This window comes from Jaculus jaculus, chromosome 8, assembly GCF_020740685.1.
Source record: "Jaculus jaculus isolate mJacJac1 chromosome 8, mJacJac1.mat.Y.cur, whole genome shotgun sequence".
Classification (NCBI taxonomy): Eukaryota; Metazoa; Chordata; class Mammalia; order Rodentia; family Dipodidae; genus Jaculus; species Jaculus jaculus.
In genome coordinates this window covers 421,379-441,714 of record NC_059109.1, presented here as the reverse complement: position 1 = coordinate 441,714, position 20,336 = coordinate 421,379, and the positions used below count along the sequence as shown (strand labels likewise).

Here is a 20,336-nt window from a genome sequence, read left to right as displayed (position 1 = left end):
GGGTTGCCCAATCCCCTTCCATATGGCACCATCAGTCTGTACAAGGAAGTTCCAGTCCCTAGGGTCAATGATGTGTGCCTGAGCACTGCCTCCCCTGGGCTTCAACATTAAGCCAACGGGACTTAATAGAACTGACAGGCTTCCAGGGGGCTTCAGTCCTCTGCCAGATTGATGATGGGTTCCTAATGCCCCCAGACTGAGCTGGCCCACAAGAAGGAGATGCTGGAGATGTATCAGGCCCTGCTGGAAGGACATGAAAGGGCCTGAGAGGTACAGTTGAGAAGACACCAACACACCCTAGGAGGAGATGCCTAGGATTCCCAGTGGCCTCCCAACACCAACCTTGGTCCCACCCCAACTTTTCTACAACCAGCCCAGCCTCCCCCAGGAAGCCAAAGACTGGAAGGTAATAGAGACCTATAGCGTCTACAGACCTGGGCCCAACCCCACAAGTCCACTGCCCTCCTAGACACCAAAATGCGGTAAAGGATGGAGACTATAGACCACAAACACATTTGTGTTTCATTTTTAGTTTTGTTAAAAAAATTCTGATAAACCAGGAATGGGTTTGGGACTGGTGGTGATGCAAAACAAAGCATGGGTAGGGCTAAGAATCGTTGTTGGGGGCAGGTGGCAGTAGTGTCCTCTTCTGAAGAGAGACCGCCACAATCCAGAATGGATGTCTCCTCTACCGGGTCTGTTCAACTGAAGAAAAAACAGAGTTAGAATACAGTAATAGAATACAGTAGGAAGGGAAAGTTACATATACAAACACAGGTGCATTACTTCATCTGATCAAAGAGACTGCACACAGGTCAACAGAGCCACCCAACACAGCACTCAACTTCAGTGAAAGAAGTCAGCTAGTGGACATCATGCATTGGATGCCCACTACCTACAGAAAGGGATCTCATGTAAGATACTAAGGAGTAGCAAGTAACACTGTTAGGGGAGCCAGGGTCATGAGGCCAACACTCACTGTAGGAGGAGATGTCTATCTCATCTGGTAGCTCACTGATGTTGACCTCAAAACGGTCCTGAACATCATTAAGGATCTTGGCATCATTCTCATCTGACACAAAGGTGATGGCCAAACCCTTGGTGCCAAACCGGCCTGCTCTGGCCACCTGGAGAAGATAAGCATTAAGACTGTACAACTCAAGACGCCTAGAGGAGACATACTATGCACACAAGGACATGGGAGAAGGGAGGAGTGTCCTGGGTGGGAGCTTACTCGGTGCAGGTAGGTGTCTGAATCCTCGGGCATGTCGTAGTTGAAGGCAATGTTCACCCGCTCGATGTCCATGCCTCGGCCAAACAGGTTGGTAGCCACAAGAATCCGTCGTTGAAAGTCTTTAAACTGCTGATACCGAGAAAGCCTTTGTGAGAAAGATTAGAAAAATGTTGAGATGCTTTTCTGTGGTCCCTTTTCCTTCCTTCCAAGGCTACAAATCCTGTCTCCATGTCCAAACTCACCGCTCCTCCTGAGGCATTCCACGATGGATGGCAATGGCTGGGAAGTTCTGCTCCACAAGGAGCTGGGCCAGGGCAATGCAGCGCTGCACAGACTTCACAAAGATCACCACCTGGGGGTGGGCGTGGCAGATGGGCCATGTAAGCAAGAGGTAAGGTATGGGAAAGGTTTTTAAGTTTTTGAGGTATTCACTATGTAGTCTCAAGGTGGCCTTGAACTCACAGCAACCCTCCTACCTGCCTCCCAAGTACTGGGATTAAAGGGCGTGTGTTACCACTCCTGGCTTTCCATTTTTAAAGCCAGGGCCTCTTGCCCCTACAATCCAAACTCCAGATGCACATGATTTTGTGCATCTGGCTTTCCATGGGTAATGGGGAAATCAAATAGGCCAGCAATTTTTTTAAGAGCCTCGGCCTCTCTCGCAAGTGGACTGCTATATCGCAAACTGCCAGACACGATCAACAAGGATGAGGCTTCTTCATGAAAAATTAGAACTAAGGTGCAGCAAGAAAATGGGTGATAATTCCACTCACTGAAAAACCACCCTAAGGGACCCATCCAAAATCCAGAGTCTGTTTTAGTAGAGGCCAGCTCAGGTAAGTTGGACTGCTTCTCAATCAGAAACAGATCTAAGAGACATATATTTTCATCTTTCCCCACTCCAAGTAGGGTCTTACTGTCATCCAGACTGATCTGGAATCCACTATGTAGTCTCGGGCTCAACTCAACAATCCTACCTCTGCCTCCTGAGTGCTGGGTACAGCAGGGATTCCTGCTACTGCATATGAACTTCATATGAACTATCAATCACTTTGCACATCTGGCTTTGCATGGATACTGGAGAATCAAAACCTAGAAGGTCATGCTTTGAAAGGAAGTATCTTAATCACACTGAGCACCCCTCTCTAGCCCCGGCTTTCATTTAGAACTTCTCTACCATCTTCCCCTTACCATCTTCATCGCTTCCTCAATAAAAGGCTGGAGACACATGCTCATCCCCTATTGCTCCTTGAACTACTGACCTGGTTGAACTCAAGAACATCTAGAAGGTCAAAGAGCTTGCGATTCTTCTCGTTGTCCTTCAGTTTCACGTAGTACTGCTGCAATCCATGCAGCGTCAACTTGGTCTCATCATCCACGAAGATCTCCATTGGCTGAGGGGGAGGAAGGGGTAGGGAGCGGGAGGAGGGCAGAGTGGGGGGGTTAAACCTGGGGGGGTGGAGGAAGCTGATCTCCAATGCACCCCATGGGGGGATGGGGAGGAGAGAGAAGACTGAAAACCCCTCCCCACCATGAAAAATACCCATTTAACTATGGCTCCTTTAACATTAGATTTGATATCCTTTATATCATCGAGTTTAAGGCTGCCCAACTGAAAACTGTCACAGGATAAAGAACCTTTACTAAATAACAGGGCAGTGAAGCCACCCAATGGCAAAGTGCTATTACCTCAATTGGAGGTAGTGGAGTCAAGAAAGCAAGCAATGGGAGATGGTGCTTAAAGGGAGAGCCTGACACACCACCTTGGGAGTAAGGAGACAGTGACAGGGTAACTCTTATAGCAGGAGCAGGGAAGGACTACTCCACTTGAGTTTTGCCAACTAGGAGAGCCATACACGGCAGTATCATGAATGTAATCTCATGAGGATGCTGCAACTGACATGGTCAAAATGACATGCTGGAGCACACCTATATCCCAGCACTCAGGTGGCTGAGGCAGGATTTTTTTCTTTATTATTAAAAATGTTATTTCAAGAGCAGTAAAAGTTACTCAAGAGGATAAACACCTTGCTTGGTTTCAGACCACTGTAACTGTTTTAGGTGAGATCAGTCTAAACTAAAAAAAAAAAAAAAAAATCAAATCACCAAACAGGTTTACAGGAAAACAACAAATGGTCCTAAAACAAACACAGCAGAAGATGGATAGGAATTCACCTTTGAGACTGATACACTTTCTTTTAAACCCATACAACCCTTGAAGGGGAGGAAAGTAACAGAAGATGACAAACTGACATAAGGCAGCCCAAAGCCAGACTTTCCTAACTCTCCATACTGAGACAGTTACTCAAGGCCTTGCAAAGTCCCCCTGGCCTCCTTCGAACCTAACTCCTGTCCCACCCACAGCCCAAGAGTCATCCTCCCATGGGATGAGCACTGCAGGGAGAAGGAACACTCCACTGGCCACCATGGGCTCCACCCAGTAAGACACTAACACCCAGTGTGCTAACACCCACTTGATCACATCTAAGTGGAGCCTCCCACTTTTACCTTTCCTATACCCATCAAGATTTAAAAAAAAAAAAAATCTTTAAGAAAAAAAAATGTAAAAAGCCACCACCCCATTCAGGATACCCCTCCCCAAACACATATGGGGGAAATGAAGCACAGCACTTTAGGTTCAGGAAAAAAACCGGGAACAGAAAAAGAGGCTGGCTTGGTCCTCAGCGTCCTGGTCAGCTTTCACGTGGCCTCTGCCGCCGCCATCCATCGCTTGTGAGGTCTGCATCCCCCGTCGTACCAGCGCTTCTCTGCTGCGAGCTCACATCAACCGAGGTTCCGATGGGTGCAAGGAAGTATGGGTGGGGAGGAGTAGGGGACTGGGACTGAGGTGCCAAAGGCCCTCACCCCTGGAGATGTGGAACGAGCAGATTCATCGGTGCTGTTTGCTCTTCTTTTGGACATGCCCTGCCATCTGACTGTCCCTCTCTTGCTCTCCTGCCACCGTGAGTTATGAGCTTTGGTGAGCAGAAGGCTCCAGCTGTATGCTTGAAGCCATCTTGAGCGTGTGTGGCAGCAGGGGGTATGTACGAGACGATGGGTGGGTGGTAGGGCAGAAAATCTTGCCCTCCCCCAAAAGGGAGAAGAGGTTCAAAAATTCTGAGTTAAAAAAAGTGTCGAACACTACCCGATCTCATGTTAACCCGACCAAGTCTTCCGGAGTTTCCCTGGCAAACGCGCAGACCCTAAGGCTAGCTGTCTCTGCCTCTGTGTTTCTTTCTCTTCAAGGAGCCATCACTCCCAGACGGGCTCAGGCCCACTTCTTGGTGCTTGAAGGACAAGGGAGTCTGAAGGAAGAGGGCGAGGAAGGGGAGGAGGCAGCGGGCAGGGAGTGGAGGGAGAGAAGGTAGAAGGGTATTTACATCTTGCATGAACTTGCGGCAGACTGGCCGGATCTCTTTGCTCAAGGTAGCACTGAACATCATGACCTGCTTCTCATGGGGGGTCATGCGAAAAATTTCCTGGACATCCCGACGCATGTCTAGAAGAACAAAAATTACAGAAGAAAATGACCACCCGTGTTTTCAACTAACATCGAAAATAGGGGAGATGGCTCACCTGTTAAAGGTGCTTGTTTGCAAAGCCTTCCGGCTCAGGGTTCAATTCCTCAGTACCCACATAAAGCCAGACACACCAAGTGGTGCACATGTCTGGAGTTCGTTTGCAGTAGGAAAATACCATAGACACCTCATTTTCATACTCAATTCATTCTTACTCTCAAAATACTACTTTCTAATGGAAATGGGTAAGTAGCCATCCCAGGGCTGAAGAGATGGCTTGAGTTTGATCCCTAGAACCCATAGCAACAGCTAGGCATGGCCACACATTATCTGCAATCCAGTCTTGTAGGGGAACAGAGACCAGAAAACTGCTGGGGACCGTGAAAAATGGCAAATACTGGGATCAGTAAGATACTACTCTGGCTCAATAGGCCATGGAGGACACCTACTCCGTCACATCCCTGCAGTCAAGTACACTCTGCCACAGTGAAGCACATAGGATGTAGCATGGGCATATATACATGTGTATATACCACACACATCACATCCACAAAAAAGGTAGTTACTCCAAGAGGCCGGGTGTGGTGGTGCACACCTTTAATCCCAGCACTTGGGAGGCAGAGGAAGGAGGATCGCCATGAATGTGAGGCCACCCTGAGACTCCATATAGTGAATTCCAGGTCAGCCTGGGCTAGACTGAGAGCCTACCTCAAAGAACCAAAATAAAAAAAAAAACAAATAGAACTATAGAAATGGCCCAGCAGTTAAAGGCACTTGCTAGCTAAGCCTGCCAACCCAGCAAAAGTCTGGTCCATGCACAGGCCAGTGGCACAAAAATGAACATCAGATTAGATTTGGAATCAGGTCTCAGCTCCATGGTTTAGACAAGAAATACAACTACAGTCTATAAAATAGGGACAAAGCCCACCAGGGGCTCTCCAGGATAAAACCTTTTAAAATTAAGACTCTTCTTTCAACTGTTCTACCCAAGCCACAGACTTGGTATGACAACACTGGGGCTACATGCATTCTCATATCCACTAAAAATTTAGTTCTTAGTCAAACATGGTGGTGCATACCTCTAATCCCAGCACTAGGGAGACAGAAGTATCATGAGTTCAAGGCCAGACTGGACTAGAGCCAAGACCCTAACTAGAAAAAAACAAAACAATCAGTTCTTAGTGAAAATGTTATTAGTCCCACTTAGCACAACTAGACTACCCATCTCTCATGAACATTCACCAAATAAATACTCCTAGAACTTAACTCTAGAAACCTTATCATCCATGCTGCACTAGGGTGCCAGAGGACAAAGGGTGGGGACAGCAACATTCTAAGATTATCAGAGTGTGTCACTCTCAAAGATAAAGAGCATAGGTTAGAGAGAGGAAGAACATCAAAGCACTGAAGGGTACAGCTCAGGGACACCGTGTGGCCCAGGGACCTCAGAGCCATCAGTCATGGGTGATAGGTAAGAGTCGTCCTTGCACTCAAGTGCTCCTTTATCAAATAAGCATCATTTGGCTCCACAAGGCAACTTCCCAAACCACTAGAGTTCATCTCAGGCCTGCCACTCACCGAGCTGTTCAAGCATCTTGTCGCATTCGTCCAAGATAAAGTGTTTAATGTGTTTGAGGTTGAGGCTCTTATTTCGAGCCAGGGCTAGGATGCGACCAGGAGTCCCCACGACGATATGCGGGCAGTTCTTCTTCAGCACCTCTTCATCCTTCTTGATAGACAGACCACCAAAAAACACGGCAACCTGCACAGCAAGGGAAAAGTCTCACAAGAAAGAAAAAAGAAACACTGACCCTGCCACCCAGTCCCCATTCTTCCACTTTGAGCTAAACTGACCGTTCAGACTTCTAAGAAAAAAGACTAGGGTTTAGTGACCCACACCTTTAATCCCAGCACTCAGGAGGGAAGCAAAGGCAGGAGGATCACCGTGAGTTTGAGGCCACCCTGAAACTAACAAAGTGAATTCTAGTTCAGCCTAGACTACAGACTAGTGAAACACTACCTCAAAAATAAAATGAGACCACAAGTGTCATGTTCTACAAAAAGCTCACCACTCAAGCTTCCTGACATGTAAGCCCCCACACAATTACGCCAGTGAATAGACTTGAAGTACCCATTCAAACCACAAGGCGAATGGTTGTTGGGATCTGGGCCTTAGTATCATTATCAAAGAATATCCGAAACTGTTTTCTAGTTTTAAGCAGTCTAGGAATAATCAAGGAATCAGATGTCATAACCCAAATTCTGGGGTAAATTTTACCCCCCATGTTTTAGGTCACTGAGGGGAAAACAAGGTTTGAGGTAAAGTAAAAGATATACCATTACCTATGAAGTATTCTTGCCCTGAATGCTTTAGCTCCAATGAGTTAAGCTTTCAAATAAAATTTCAGTTTAATGCCAAGAACAAGTTAAACCTAAGAATAATCCATAGAGAGCATATCTTTTCTCTCTACTACAGTCAAATAAAGAAAAGCAGTTCTGGGCTGGAGAGATGATTCAGAGGTTAAGCGCTTGCCTGTGAAACCTAAAGATCCGGTTTGAAGCTCGATTCCCAATGACCCACATTAGCCAGATGCACAAGAGGGTGCACGCATTGTTTGCAGTGGCTAGAGGCCCTGGCATGCCCATTCTCTATCACTCTCAAATAAAAGAAAAGCAGTTCTTTCTTTCTTTCTTTCATTTTTCAAGGTAGCTCTTGCCTTAGCTCAGGATGGCCTGGAACTCAGTAATCCTGTTACCTCTGGCAGTCCCCATTAAAGACATGTGCCAAGCCCACCTGACAATTACTGTTTTATGACTGTATAGCTAGATGATTCATTTTGGAGAAAGGCTTTGCTACGCTGCCCAGACTAACGGTTAACTCTTGAGCTCAAGTAATCCATATGCCTTAGCCTACAAACTAGCTGGGATTATAGGTGCATGCTATCATACTCATACCTTTTCCAGCCACTACAAACTGACTCCAGATGCATGTGCCACCTTGTGCATCTGGCTTACGTGGGTCCTGGGGAATGAAACCAAGGGCCTTTGTTTGGCTTTGCAGGCAAGTGCCTTAACCACTAAGCCATCTCTCCAGTCCAGGACCTCACTTTTCAAAGATTGTATTATTTTGGGGCTGGAGAGAATTGCTTAGTGGTTAAGGTGCTTGCCCATGAAGCCTAAGGATCCCAGATTTAGTTCCCCAGGACCCATGTAAGCCAGATGCACAAAATGGTACATGTGTCTAGAGGACCTGTTGCTCCCATTCTCTCTCTGGGTGACCTCGAACTCAGTGATACTCTTACCTCTGACCCCTGGTATTAAAGGTACACACCATCACACTCAGTTATTTTTTGTTTTGTTGACAGGATTCCACTCTATCCCAGGCTGACCTTAACTCAGTAACCCTCCTACCTCACAGCCTTTCCAGTGCTGAGATCCAAGATGTTCGCCAACATACCAGCTTCATATTTTTAAATAAACTAGGTAAAACTGTGTGGCTAACTTAGCAGAAGGACACAGCAGATAAGTGCATTACACAAACACTATGTTCAGTGCATAAAGAATGAATTGCCAGGCATAGTGACGCACACTTTTATTTATGTGAGACACAAAGTGAGGGAGAAAAATATGGGTGTGCCAGGGCCTCCAGACACTGCAAACTCCAGATGTGTGTGCCACCTTGTGCATCTGGCTCATGTGGATCCTGCTGAATGGAGCCTTGAACTGGGGTCCCTAGGCCCCACAGGCAAGTGCTTAACTACTAAGCCATCTCTCCAGACCCCTGCCTTCCTCTCTTTGAAATAAATAAGTATATGTGTGTGTGCATATGTATATTATATATACAATTTTTTTTTTTCCTGAGGTAGGGTCTCACTGTAGCTCAGGATGACCTGGAATTCACTATGTAGTCTCAGGGTGGCCTCAAACTCATGGCGATTCTCCTCCCTCTGCCTCCCCAGTACTGGGATTAAGTGTGTGTGCCACCATGCCCGGCTAAGTATATTTCTAAAAAAAAATCTAAGCTGGGCATAGTGACGTGCACCTTTAATCCCAGCACTTGGGAGGGAGAGGTAGAAGTACATTGAGTTTGAGGCCACCCTGAGACTATACAGTGAATTCTAGGTCACCCAGAGCTAGAGTGAGACCCTACCTCAGAAAACCAAAAATAATAATAATAAATTCTTTTAATGAGAAAGGATGAAAGCCTTTAATTCCAGCACTGGGATAAGATAGGAGAAGTTCCAGGCCAGCCTGGGCTATTGTAAGACCCTATCTCAAAACTTGCCAGGCGTGGTGGCGCACGCCTTTAATCCCAGTACTCGGGAGGCAGAGGTAGGAGGATTGCCATGAGTTCAAGGCCACCCTGAGACTACATAGTGAATTCCAGGTTAGCATGGACCATAGTGAGACCCTACCTCGAAAAACCAAAAAAAAAAAAAAAAAAAAAAAACAAATAAATCCTCAAAATCAACCAACTACACTGAAGCTATTTGAGCCCAATCATGAATTCTCATGAAAACTCTAATAAACCAAGCAAATTAAAGCTCTTCCCAAACTAAAATACAGCAAGCATCTCTGAGTGAGCAAGAGCAAATTCAGAAGAGTCCTGCACTGCAGTAACATCTCTCCTGCACCCTTGATCTGCAGGGTGCGTGCACACTGAGGCGCTATAGGAACACCTGGACATCACGGTAGACCCTCAAGTTTCTGGTGCCTTCAACTAACTCCTCCCCACACCCCCTTTTCAAGTTTTTTTTTTTTTTTTAAACCAGGACTTACCTTGACATTCGGCATGTATTTTGAGAAACGCTCATATTCCTTGCTGATCTGAAAAGCCAACTCCCTAGTGTGACACATTACCAGCACAGACACCTTGGAAGGGAAGTAGATGAAGATGAACATGTAAATATGGCTCCCCTTGTGATCCCCTCTGGGGAATACCTGCCAGATGACAAATGACTTCCATTCTAAGAATCAATCATTAAGCCAGGGCTACTATTGAACATCCCTCCACCCCCAAGGAAGACAGAAGCCAGAGTAACAAGCACTCCTGACTTGGAAAGCCAAAAGTCCCAGCCATTTCCCCAAACATACCTGCCCAGTAATTGGCTCCAGCTGTTGCAACGTAGCTAAGACAAACACTGCTGTCTTTCCCATGCCTGACTTTGCCTGGCATAGGACATCCATTCCCAGAATGGCCTGAGGGATGCATTCATGCTGGACTAAAAGAAGGTAAATTACACTTCAGTCGCCAAGCGACTTTTTACTATGCCAAACTCTTCTTCCAGTCAACCCTCCAGGTTTTATTTACCTGGCTCTCACCAACTTTCAGACCCTTTCTATCCCTCTGCCCCCTTAATCACATTTATCCTATCAGAGCCTCCTAGTTCCCTCTGGTTTTTGCTTCCTCCAGGCAGAGGCCTCCCCAGTGTTGCTAGAGCCCTCCTGCACCTACCAACAGCTCACCTCCAGTGCTCCTGGCTCTGTCCTTAATTTTCCTTAAACTGTTAACAGTCCATGACATTTGAATGCCTGCCACAGCCCATTTCCTGCTACATGGGTTGTGTTTTTGGGTCACGTAACCCTGCAACCTTGAACAAAATGAAGGACTTGGTACCTGACTCAGAAGCCAAAGCTTCAAAAACTCAAAATTAAAATAATTAAAAATGAGCCATCGAGAGGTGGCAGGCAGAAAGAATAAAATGGTGGTCTTCTCCCAGTCCTCATCACTAGCACTCTTGTGCCGCCAGAGACTGACCTATACAAGCCTCTTTTGTTAGAGTTTTTGCCACTTGTTGCTCATCTGTCCTAAATATCAATTGTTGTCACCCGAGTGAATGACAGACACATCCTTTTCTTATACCTACACCTAAAGTACCTAACAAGGTCACTATACCCAACACAAACTTACCTTCTGATGGATGCTCAAAGCCACAGTCAACAATGGCCCGGAGCAACTCTGGCTTGAGCAGGAAATCTCGAAAGCCAGAGCTGTGGATGGACACGTAGGAGCCTTTGACATCTTTCTTGGCAGGGGCTTCAGCCCCATCTCCCCCAGCTGCCGTCTCTACGTCATCATCTTCATAGTCCAAGAGCTCATTGTCCACATCATTCTCCGCCATAACTGGGCTGGCAGGGGGAGAAGGGGAGGTGTCTCGGAAGGAGGGTTCCCAGAATAATGAAAATGGCAGAGAGAAGGGGGGGCTTGAAGAACAGCAAAGGAAAAGGCAGTTTCTGATAGAAGAGCTGGGGTAGGGGGAGAGAGACAAAAACATCAGCCATGATCAGACTTTGACCACTTTCCCATCCCCACACTGGTCATACTGTCCCTAAACTGAACCTTTACCTCTAAAGATAAGTAACAACGATATACAACTTAACATGAACAGCAAGTAGAAAATCTCGGGGACAAGATTTAGGTTCACACCAGCAGAAACCAAGTAGTTTGTGGCCAGAACAGCAAGATTCCAAAGAGTGAGTACTGCTAACGTCACCAGGAGGGGGAAGACAGAGATGACAAGATGAACAAAGTCCTGAAAAATCCTCAAAGGAAGACTGCTTTCCCTATCATCTTAGCGTTGATCCCTAACAGCAGCCATCAGTCAAGGGTGATAGATAAAGGTCAGCACTGCGCAAAGCGCTCACTTCTGAAAATACAAACATCATGTGGCTGCTCATCACCTTTCGCAGGCCCCGAGCCTCCCCTCCTCGCCCTTCCTCCACTAGTCAAGGAACACCTGTAACCCCAATTCTGGGGAGGCGGGGGCGGAGGCGGAGGCGGGCGGGAAAAGTTAGGTCTACGTAATTAATATTAGTGTATGGGTTAAGAAAATGACTCCATCACCCCTGACCCACGAAACGTGCTTGGATATGATTAAGTGGTAGACTGCTTGCCTAGCACTCAGGTGGCCCTTGATTTGGCCTAGCGCTGCAAGAATAAAATTAAAAACCACAATTAAAAAGTAATAACTGCCGGGCGTGGTGGCGCACACTTTTAATCCCAGCACTCAGGAGGCAGAGAGTTCGAGGCCACCCTGAGACTACATAGTGAATTCCTGGTCAATCTGGGCTACAGTGAAACTCTACCTCGAAAAAATAAATAAAAATTGAGAATAACGGAAACCCCAATCCATCTTAACAACATTTACCAAATGGTCTCACAACACGACTGCACTACGCACTACTCAGGTAAGACACCAAGTTCAAGTGGGCCCTCCTACAGCAAGCCGGCTTACCAGGCCGAGAGATGGATGCAAGAGAAAAGCCCCGCCCTCCACCAGTCTGCGGACCGAGGGACACCTAGAGCCGCCTCTCGCCGCTGGGGCCTCCAAGAACCACGAGTAAAGAGAATACAATGGCGGCCGAGGCCACCATCTTGGACTAGCCCGCCCGGCCCCCCTTGTTTCCCTGCCTCGCCCCGAGATTTGCACTCCAAAGGGATGAAAGCAAGGGAAATAATTGGCTAATGAGGTCTTACCAACCAGCCCGCCGCCTGAGGAAGGGGTATCAGCAACTCACGGGGCAGGATGGGCGAAAGAAAGGGTAGATGGAGGCGGATGGTACTAAAGGCCAAAGCTTACCTGAGCAAGAGGAGCGTGTATGGCGGCAGCGACAGGGACGAGGGAGGGAAACTGCCTTCACTTCCGGTTCCAGGCTCTCTACCCTAGCGTCCCACCTTCGCAACCGCCAGAGCGCAAGCGCAGAAAAAAGGACCTGCGGCAGATCTGTAGTCCCGCGCACTTCTGAGTTGTCTATGAAAATTGCCTGTCCAGAAAAAGAAAAGTTAAAACCATTTCTAATTCCGCTGCTGCTGCCAGTAACAAAAGATATGAGTGGAACTAACATCTCTTCCTGTAGTTTTTTCGGGGGGGTTACTCCTCTAGAACTCAATCTTCAGGGTTTTTTCATAAAGGCCTTTCTTCTGGGCAGTCCCCCGTGGACGCCAGAGGAACGCGCGTGGCAACGGGGTAGGCGGGCTACGAATTCTCACGGGGTCCTGGCCCCGGGTAGTCAAGGTGACCTGAGGGCCGCTGGGTTTGCGGTATCAAGGCTTCATCTGGGGAGGCGCGCCAGGCTCAGGAGCCAGGCTGCTGAGTAGTGCTGAGGGCGCTCCAGACCGCACCCTTTGGGGAGAATGAGGGTTATTTGACCAAAATGATGTTGGCTAATGTAGCAAGTCTGCCCTTAAGGACTGCGAGTCAGGTATAATGTTCTGAATGCACCATGGCCGACGGGGCTTCGATTCTGCCCAAAGTGTTCAAAACAAATGGCCCGAGGGCTATGATTTCTATAATTATTGTTAACTGGAGCAGAACGTTCTTAGTCCTGTCCCCAACAGCCCCATTGTTCAGCCTGGATAGTTTTCTCCCCTGAATGAAAGATTTGACAACCCTTTCTCTGAGATGCTACACAAATCAGCTGTGATGTCTTTAAATAAATAAATAAATAAATATATGTATGTATGTATGTATATATATATTAAATGTTTGTTTGTTTGTTTGAAAGAGAGAAAGAGGCAGAGAGAGGGAAAGAATGGGTGTGCTAAGGTTACCAGCCACTGCAAACGAACTCCAGATGCACGTGCCACCTTGTGCATCTAGCTTATATGGGTCCTGGATAGTTGAACCAAGATCCTTTGGCTTTGCAGGCAAACGCCTATTTGATAGAGAGTGGGCACGCCAGGGTCTCTGCCACTGTAAATGAATTCCAGGTGCATGATACCACTTTGTGCATCTGGCTTTACATGGGTACTGGAGAATTGAATAGGGGCCATCTGGCTTTGCAAACAAGCACCTTTAACCGCTGAGCCATCTCTTCAGTACCCAGGTTGCCCGGGCCAGCGGGGAGTTGAACAGGGACCGGAGGGGAAGTTAACCTGAATGATAAAAGGCAAACAGACACAAGAAGGAGACCATGCTAGATGTTTGTCAAGGCCTCAGAGTCTTTATTTTTTACACAGTGGTTATATAGAGGAAGAAAAAGGGGGTGGGAGTAAGCTGGCTGATGTGATTTAAGGGCTTTGGAATTGTCAGGAAACCTAGAGGGGATGTAATCAGGTGTTCATCTAAGCTTGCCTCAATGGCTTAACATCCTGATTGCACCAGGCTTCACATCCTGACCATAAACCGGCCTTTTGCAAAAGATAAGATTCTGTAAGCAGTCTGCTGACCGATGTTCCAGAAGTACCTAATAGAAAGATGGATGGACCAGCTTTCTGAGTAATGAGTCAGCTTATGAGCAGGCCCAAGCAAAATGGAGAGGCTTTTGCTCTGTGGCTCCTGACATCTCCTTTCTTTTATACAAAAGAGGGGAGGCCCGCTATTCAGTGGTGGGCTGCAATGCTTTGGTTTCTTCATCAGCTATCGGCAGCATGGGGGAGTATTCAGCTAAGCGTACAATCCCTTGGTAGTTGAATATTAGGTGAGAAAGTAGAAACTTAACTTGCTATATGGCGGTTTCTGTTAACATGGCCGAGGTTTGATTCATAGCTCCCAACACCAGATGTGTGTGATGACTTGTTGCTTAATAAAAATGAGAACAGGGCTGGAGAGATGACTCAGTGGTTAAGGCACTTGCCTGAAAAGCCAAAGGACCCAAGTGTGATTCCCCAGGACCCAAATAAGCCAAATGCACAAGGTGGTGCACACATTTGTTCATTTGCAGTGGCTGGAGGCCCTGGTGTACCCATTCTCTCTCTATCTCAAATAAATAAATATAAATAAATGCTTAAACGCTGCTGGAGAAGAGCCAGGCGTGGTGGTAGCATGCCTTTAATCCCAGCACTGGGAAGGCAGAGGTAGGAGGATTGCCATGAGTTTGAGGCCACCCTGAGACTATATACTGAATTATTCCAGGTCAGCCTGGGCTAGAGTGAAACCCTACCTCAAAAAACCAAAAGATAAAAAAAAAAAAAAAAAAAAAAAAAGAAGAAGAAGAAGCTCTTGGAGAGATAGCTTAGCGATTAAGGCATTTGCCTGTGAAGCCTAAGAACCCAGGTTCAATTCATGCCGCCCCTTCAAGTAAATAAAAATATATTTTTTAAAATGAGAACAAGTGTTTGGTACTTCCTCTGTTAGTACACTTAATAAGAAACACATACCATCATTACCAATCAGCTGGCTGAGTCTTTTGACTAATCCGCTGGGAACCATAGGTGGGCAAGAAGCTCTTCCAAATGCTGGTCTTGGGTAGCTTTTGTATCTTGCAGTGAACAGCAGGCAGGAATTACAGCGGCAAGAGGCTCCCTCTAGTGTTAGCATTCTCATTCAGGGTTCAAATCCTTAGTTCTAAGAGTGTTTTAGCTCTTGTGTAGATAGGTCTAGGAAGTGGGGGGCTTCCTCTTTGGCCCTTCATAAGTGTTACAGCTCCCCGGTATCCAGAGTCTCAGGCTCCTGTCCTTAAAGACTTGATGGCTCCCTGAAACTCTTCTAGTGTTCAGGACCTGCGATTTCTTGTCTCTGTCTATTTACAACTCTCCAATCTCACCACCCTTCTTATTCTTGGGCCACTGTCTCTACCATTTCTTTCTTCCTTTTGCTACCAGCTCAGCCCTCTGTACTAAAAGGTCACAGAAGGGACTGGAAAGATGGCTCAGTAGTTAAAGACGCTTGCTTGCAAAGCCTGCCAGCCCCACTTGTGTATTTGGCCCATGTGGGTCCTGGAGAATTGAACCTAGGTCCTTTAGATTTGCAGGCTAGTGCCTTAACTGCTAAGCCATCTCTCCACCCTGATTTTTTTTTTTTAAGTAGGGTCTAGCCCTACTTAAAAAAAAGCCCAAGCTGACCTGGAATTCACTATGTATTCTCAGGGTGGCTTTGAACTCACAGCAATCCTCCCACCTCTGCCTCCAGAGTGCTGGGATCAAAGGTGTGCGCCACCATACCCAGCAGATTCAAGAGTTTTATTAAAGGTTCTTGGATGTCCAGTCACCTGGCTGGAGCCTGGATCACCGGGCAGATCCTGGGGTCCAGCCCTACGGTATTTGTTCCTTGTGTGCTGCCGTTGGTTGCTTTTTTCTTTCTGTGGATCTGTGAAAGGGGACCAGCTTCTCCTGCCATTATGGAACTTCCCCTGGATCTATAGCCTTCAATAAATTCCATTTCTTCTGTAAACTGTGTCTGGTCTGAAGGTTCATCCTAACAACATGAAGCTGACTGTGACAACTATGTACCTTCAGGCTGGCTTTGAACTCACAGCAATCCTCCTACCTCTGCCTCCCAAGTGCTGGAATTAAAGGTGTGTGCCACACCTGGCTTTAAAAAAAAATATTTATTTATTTATTTATTTATTTGAGAGAGAGAGAGAGAAAGCAAGCAAGAATGGGTACACCAGCCACTGCAAATGAATTCCAGATGCATGTGCCACTTTGTGCATCTGGCTTACACGGGTCTTGGGGAATTGAATCTGAGTCCTTTGGCTTTGCAGGCAAGTGCTTTAAGCACTACACAATCTCTTGATTTTAACTGTACTTTAGCAATGCTTCAAACCTGCCCGGTGGCCCAGGGAAAGGCAGGTCCCCCTTATCTGTTTCACTACTTTTCCTTTCTTTGTCTTATAGCCCAGGCTGGTCTCACACACTCAGTCCTCCCACCTCCACCTTTGAGTGCTGGGATTCAAGGCACTGGCCATCACACCCAGCTCCACTATTCCCATAGATATTAACAAATAGTAAAGCAACATGCCCGAAGCAGTATAGCTACTAAGGTGACAGCAAACACTCCTAATCCAACAAAATCCTAACTCCCTGCTTCAAAAAGCTAGTTAAGGGCTGGAGACACAGCTTAGTGGTTAAGGAACTCACTGGCGAAGCCTAAGGACCCAGGTTTGATGACCCAGCATCTGCATAAGCCAGATGCACATGGTGACACATGTGTCTGGAGTTCGTTTGCTGTGGCTAAAGGTTCTTTGTCTCTCTCCTCTCTCTCTGTCTGCTTGCAAATAAATAAATTAAAATATATTTTGAAAAACCACATTTTTTCTTACAGTCCAGCTGTTCTCTTACAGTGGCCATGTGTAATCCTCAAGCCATACATGTTCCCCATCTGAGAGAAACCAGAGAGTACTATTTGCTTCCCCCCCCCCCCAACTAGCTTCAAAGGACATCTTTTGCAATGTTTGGAAATTACGTAAATGCAGAACTCTCAAGAATGACTGAAGTGAAGAGGCAAAAGGAGGATGTTGCTTGGCATGGTGGCACATGCCTTTAATCCCAGTACTCAGGAAGCTGAGGTAGGAGGATCCACGTGAGGGTTCAAGGCCAACCTGGGACTACAGAGTGAGAGTTCCAGGTCAGTCTGAGGTAGAATGGGACCCTACCTTGAACAAACAAAAACATAATAAAAAAACAAGGAGGATGTTTCCACACACCCACTGATTGTTCCATCGTTATTTTATTGACTTTTTTTTTTTTTGTACAAAGGGAAAGCAAGGCAGAGAGGATAGAGAAAGGAAGGCCATGCATATGTAAGCCACAGCATCACTTCAGAACTCAGTGAGCAGCGAGCATCTAGTAGGTCCTTGGGAAAACAGAAAATGTGCAGAGAGAAAGACTAGCTTATGAGAGACAAAAAGAGAAGCTAAGAGAAGTGATATAACATGGGGGGGTGCAAATGAAATCAACATTTCATCTTTTCAGGGGTTATAATGTGTCTGGGAAAAGAAAGATGGAGAAAACAGGTTCTTCAAGGACTCACTAAAGTCACAATGAATAGAAGAACTAAAGAGCCATTTGCCAAAGTCAGGGAACATAGTACTTGGGCCTTGGCAGGTGAGCAGAAGGTGGTTATACTATTATGGAGTTGCTATTTACTGAATCAACACTATGACCTGCTGGGAGCACAGACTGATTCCCTGTCAACTACCACAACCTCAGCAGGAAAGTAGCGTTATCATTCCAGCTCTGCAGAGGAGCACACTGAGGTCTCCAGGTTCAAGAGTTTGTCCCAGATGCATGCCAGCAAGGGACAGAGTTAGGAGAGGGATTCACATTTGCCAGGCTCTGAGATCAGGGTGCTTCCCACACCCCTATGTCCCTGTGTTACAATCTAGGTTCTGATGATTGTTAAAGAACAGAGATTCCGGTTTAAACAGAAGATTTCTAAAAGACCCACAGGAGAATGTTGGATCATGCCTCTAAAATTCCTGAATTTTTCTTTTTCTTTTCTTTCCTTTTTTGTTTTTTTGAGGTAGAGTTTCACTGTAGCTCAGGCTGACCTGGAATTCACAATGTAGTCTCAAGGTGGCCTTGAACTAACGGTGATCCTCCCACCTCTGCCTCCCAAGTGCTGGGATTAAAGGCATGCACCACTACACCCGGCCATAATTTGCCTTGCCTTGCCTGCTTGCCTTTCTTTCTTTCTTTCTTTCTTTCTTTCTTTCTTTCTTTCTTTCTTTCTTCCCTCCCTCCCTCCCTCCCTCCCTTCCTTCCTTCCTTCCTTCCTTCCTTCCTTCCTTCCTTCCTTCCTTTCTTTCTTTTGGTAGTGATATTGGGGATTAAACCCAGGGCTTCATGCATGCTGGGAAAGGGAAACAAAGGAAGTGGTTTTGAGATTTCTTTGTAGAAGGGCCTGGCAGGGGAAATCAGTTTCTATGGTGGTTCTTCCACAGCAATCCTAGGCCGTGATCCGGTAGTTAGGATGAACCTGGGGCCTGACATCGCAGACCATGCCAAGAAGCTGGGCCAGGATGCGCTCCCGATTCCTCTGCTGGGAGCTCTGCATGCCCTGCACCTGGCGCCTCGTTGCCTGCTCCACTTCAGCAGACAGGTTTCCCTGAGAGCCCATGGCCTGAGGGGTGGAGAAAGGAGTGCAGAAGAGAAAGGGGGGGGGGAGCAGAAATAGAAAAAGAAAGATCCCAGCATGTAGAGGGAAAGATCTTCAACAAGACCAGGAAGAAAAAAAACCTTTTCAAATCCCATATATCCGGATAGCAAAGAGATCAACGTAATCCTGTTCTCTAAAACCTGGCATGCAACCTCATCCTAAAAGAGACTGTAAACTCCCCATCTCACCACCCTGACCATAAGACTGCCCCCACCCTGATTTATCAGACTACACACAGTCTATGGAGTCTGCCCCCACAAGCTGTCCATCCCCTTCAAATCTCCAGTCCCTGGCAAAGCTTTATGAATGTTGTAGCCCTTGTCAGCCTCCCCGCAGGACTCTGCCACCTCAGTTCCGTTGAGTCACCTGGATACACCTCACTAGATGTCTATGCACACCACCATCTTGCACCGGTGGGACCCCCCTCTTCCCCTCCACTCACCGCCTGCTGCTTGCTCTGGAACTCCAGCTCCCTCTCCCTGCGGTACTGCTCCACCTCCGTCTGTGCCTCCTCTTTAGCCTGCTTCAGCCTCCGAGCCTTCCCTAGAGACAGAAGGCCAGTGGGTGGGGATGGAGCCCCCCAGCAAGGTGTGTTAGTAGAGGTCATTTCCCTGCAGAAAGTTATTCAGCCTCAGTCAGCCAACCAAGTGCTGAATTCTAAAGCTCACCCATTTCTTCCACCTTAATCAGCCCCAACTCCCCCATCCAACCGCACAAATCAGTCTTGGGTTTCTCTGAGGACTCAAATACTTGCTAATCCTCATTCTCAATTTTCTGTCCAGACTTCTAAGACAGAGGGGGGAAAAAAGGAGGCTCACTCTTTCGGGCATCTGCCACCTTCTCGGCTGCCCGCTTCTCAGCTTGGAGGAGCTGCTGGATACCCTGAGACTGACTAGCCATTTCTAGTGTTAGAGCTAATGCTGTTCCTAAGGCGACCAAGGTAACAGATGGCTCTCTCCCCTCCTCCCAGCACCTACTTCCCCTCCAGCCAGTTGCTGCAGTCCTCCACTACCACTGGGTCTTAGCGCTCCCCTTCTCGTTCAGCATCCTGCACCGGTGTCTCCCCAAATCTCATCCTTCCACTGATGACTGCTCCTCCTCCCTCACCTCTCCCTAAAGCAGTACCCAAAAGGACCATTTGGGAGCAGCAGAGACCAGGCCCTAAGCTGCTGTCTAACCCTGTAGGGTTTCTCCAAGTCATCAGGGTGTAGGGATGGGACCACGGGACCTAGGAGGGAGGAGTATTTGGATGGGAAGTGGTCTCAGAGGAGGTATTGTGTGGAAGGGATGCATCATGCCACGTGGGCTTCTCTCAATACTCCAGCTCTTCTCCCCCTCTCTCCCTACAGGCTTCCCAAAGCCAAATTTCTGCACACATCTGACTTGTCCTATTCTAAGGTTGTCTTTTTTCTTTTCTTTTTCTTTTTCTTTTTTTTTTGAGGTAGGGTCTCACTCTGGTCCAGGCTGACCTGAAATTAACTAAGTAGTCTCAGGGTGGCCTCGAATTTATGGCAATCCTCCTACCTCTGCCTCCCAAGTGATGGGATTAAAGGCATGCGCCACCACACCCAGCTTTTTATTTTTAAAGATTCTATATTTTATTTTTATTTGTATTTGAGAGAGAAAGAGAGAAAATGCATGTGCCAGGGCCTTCAACTGCAGCGAATGAACTCCAGATACATGTGCCACCTTGTGCATCTGGCTTACATGGGTCCTGGGGAATCAAACCTGGGTCCTTTAGCTTTGCAGGCTAGTGCCTTAACT

The 20,336-nt window shown here is 47.1% G+C and overlaps 2 protein-coding genes and 2 non-coding genes across 6 annotated transcripts; all 4 read right to left on the bottom strand.

The window, feature by feature from the left end:
* Positions 1 to 510: 510 nt before the first annotated feature.
* Positions 511 to 12,455, bottom strand: Ddx39b (DExD-box helicase 39B). 3 transcript variants are annotated; one of them, XM_045156583.1, is made up of 11 exons: positions 12,333 to 12,455; positions 10,664 to 10,998; positions 9,847 to 9,974; positions 9,532 to 9,624; positions 6,331 to 6,514; positions 4,615 to 4,733; positions 2,497 to 2,628; positions 1,477 to 1,586; positions 1,235 to 1,379; positions 980 to 1,127; positions 511 to 705 (listed from the first exon to the last, which is right to left on the bottom strand). In XM_045156583.1, exons 2-11 carry the CDS (start codon positions 10,872 to 10,874, stop codon positions 689 to 691), a joined length of 1,287 nt encoding a protein of 428 aa, XP_045012518.1. In that variant the 5' UTR covers positions 10,875 to 10,998; positions 12,333 to 12,455; the 3' UTR covers positions 511 to 688. The 3 variants fall into 3 exon arrangements, with proteins under 3 accessions (XP_045012518.1, XP_045012519.1, XP_045012520.1); XM_045156584.1 differs by lacking the exon at positions 12,333 to 12,455 and adding an exon at positions 12,230 to 12,314; XM_045156585.1 differs by lacking the exon at positions 12,333 to 12,455 and adding an exon at positions 11,988 to 12,011.
* LOC123463192 lies at positions 6,202 to 6,277 on the bottom strand. The gene has a single exon (XR_006638788.1). It is a non-coding gene; the product is annotated as a small nucleolar RNA SNORD83 (small nucleolar RNA).
* LOC123463191 lies at positions 11,346 to 11,423 on the bottom strand. Its single transcript, XR_006638787.1, has one exon. It is a non-coding gene; the product is annotated as a small nucleolar RNA SNORD83 (small nucleolar RNA).
* Positions 12,456 to 18,189: 5,734 nt separating the features above from the next.
* Atp6v1g2 (ATPase H+ transporting V1 subunit G2) lies at positions 18,190 to 19,540 on the bottom strand. Its single transcript, XM_004671886.2, has 3 exons — positions 19,391 to 19,540; positions 19,015 to 19,115; positions 18,190 to 18,536 (listed from the first exon to the last, which is right to left on the bottom strand). Exons 1-3 carry the CDS (start codon positions 19,470 to 19,472, stop codon positions 18,363 to 18,365), a joined length of 357 nt encoding a protein of 118 aa, XP_004671943.1. The 5' UTR covers positions 19,473 to 19,540; the 3' UTR covers positions 18,190 to 18,362.
* Between the last annotated feature and the right edge of the window lie 796 nt (positions 19,541 to 20,336).

Coding starts and splice junctions, on each gene's coding strand:
- Ddx39b (XM_045156583.1), bottom strand. CDS start 10,874: ATGGCGGAGAATGATGTGGACAATGAGCTCTTGGACTATGAAGATGAT. Junction 9,625..9,846: donor TGGAGCCAATTACTGGGCAG/GTATGTTTGGGG, acceptor TTCCCTTCCAAG/GTGTCTGTGCTGGTAATGTG. Junction 1,128..1,234: donor CAGACACCTACCTGCACCGA/GTAAGCTCCCAC, acceptor TATCTTCTCCAG/GTGGCCAGAGCAGGCCGGTT.
- Atp6v1g2 (XM_004671886.2), bottom strand. CDS start 19,472: ATGGCTAGTCAGTCTCAGGGTATCCAGCAGCTCCTCCAAGCTGAGAAG. Junction 19,116..19,390: donor GGTGGCAGATGCCCGAAAGA/GTGAGCCTCCTT, acceptor TTCTGTCTCTAG/GGAAGGCTCGGAGGCTGAAG. Junction 18,537..19,014: donor TCCAGAGCAAGCAGCAGGCG/GTGAGTGGAGGG, acceptor TCCACCCCTCAG/GCCATGGGCTCTCAGGGAAA.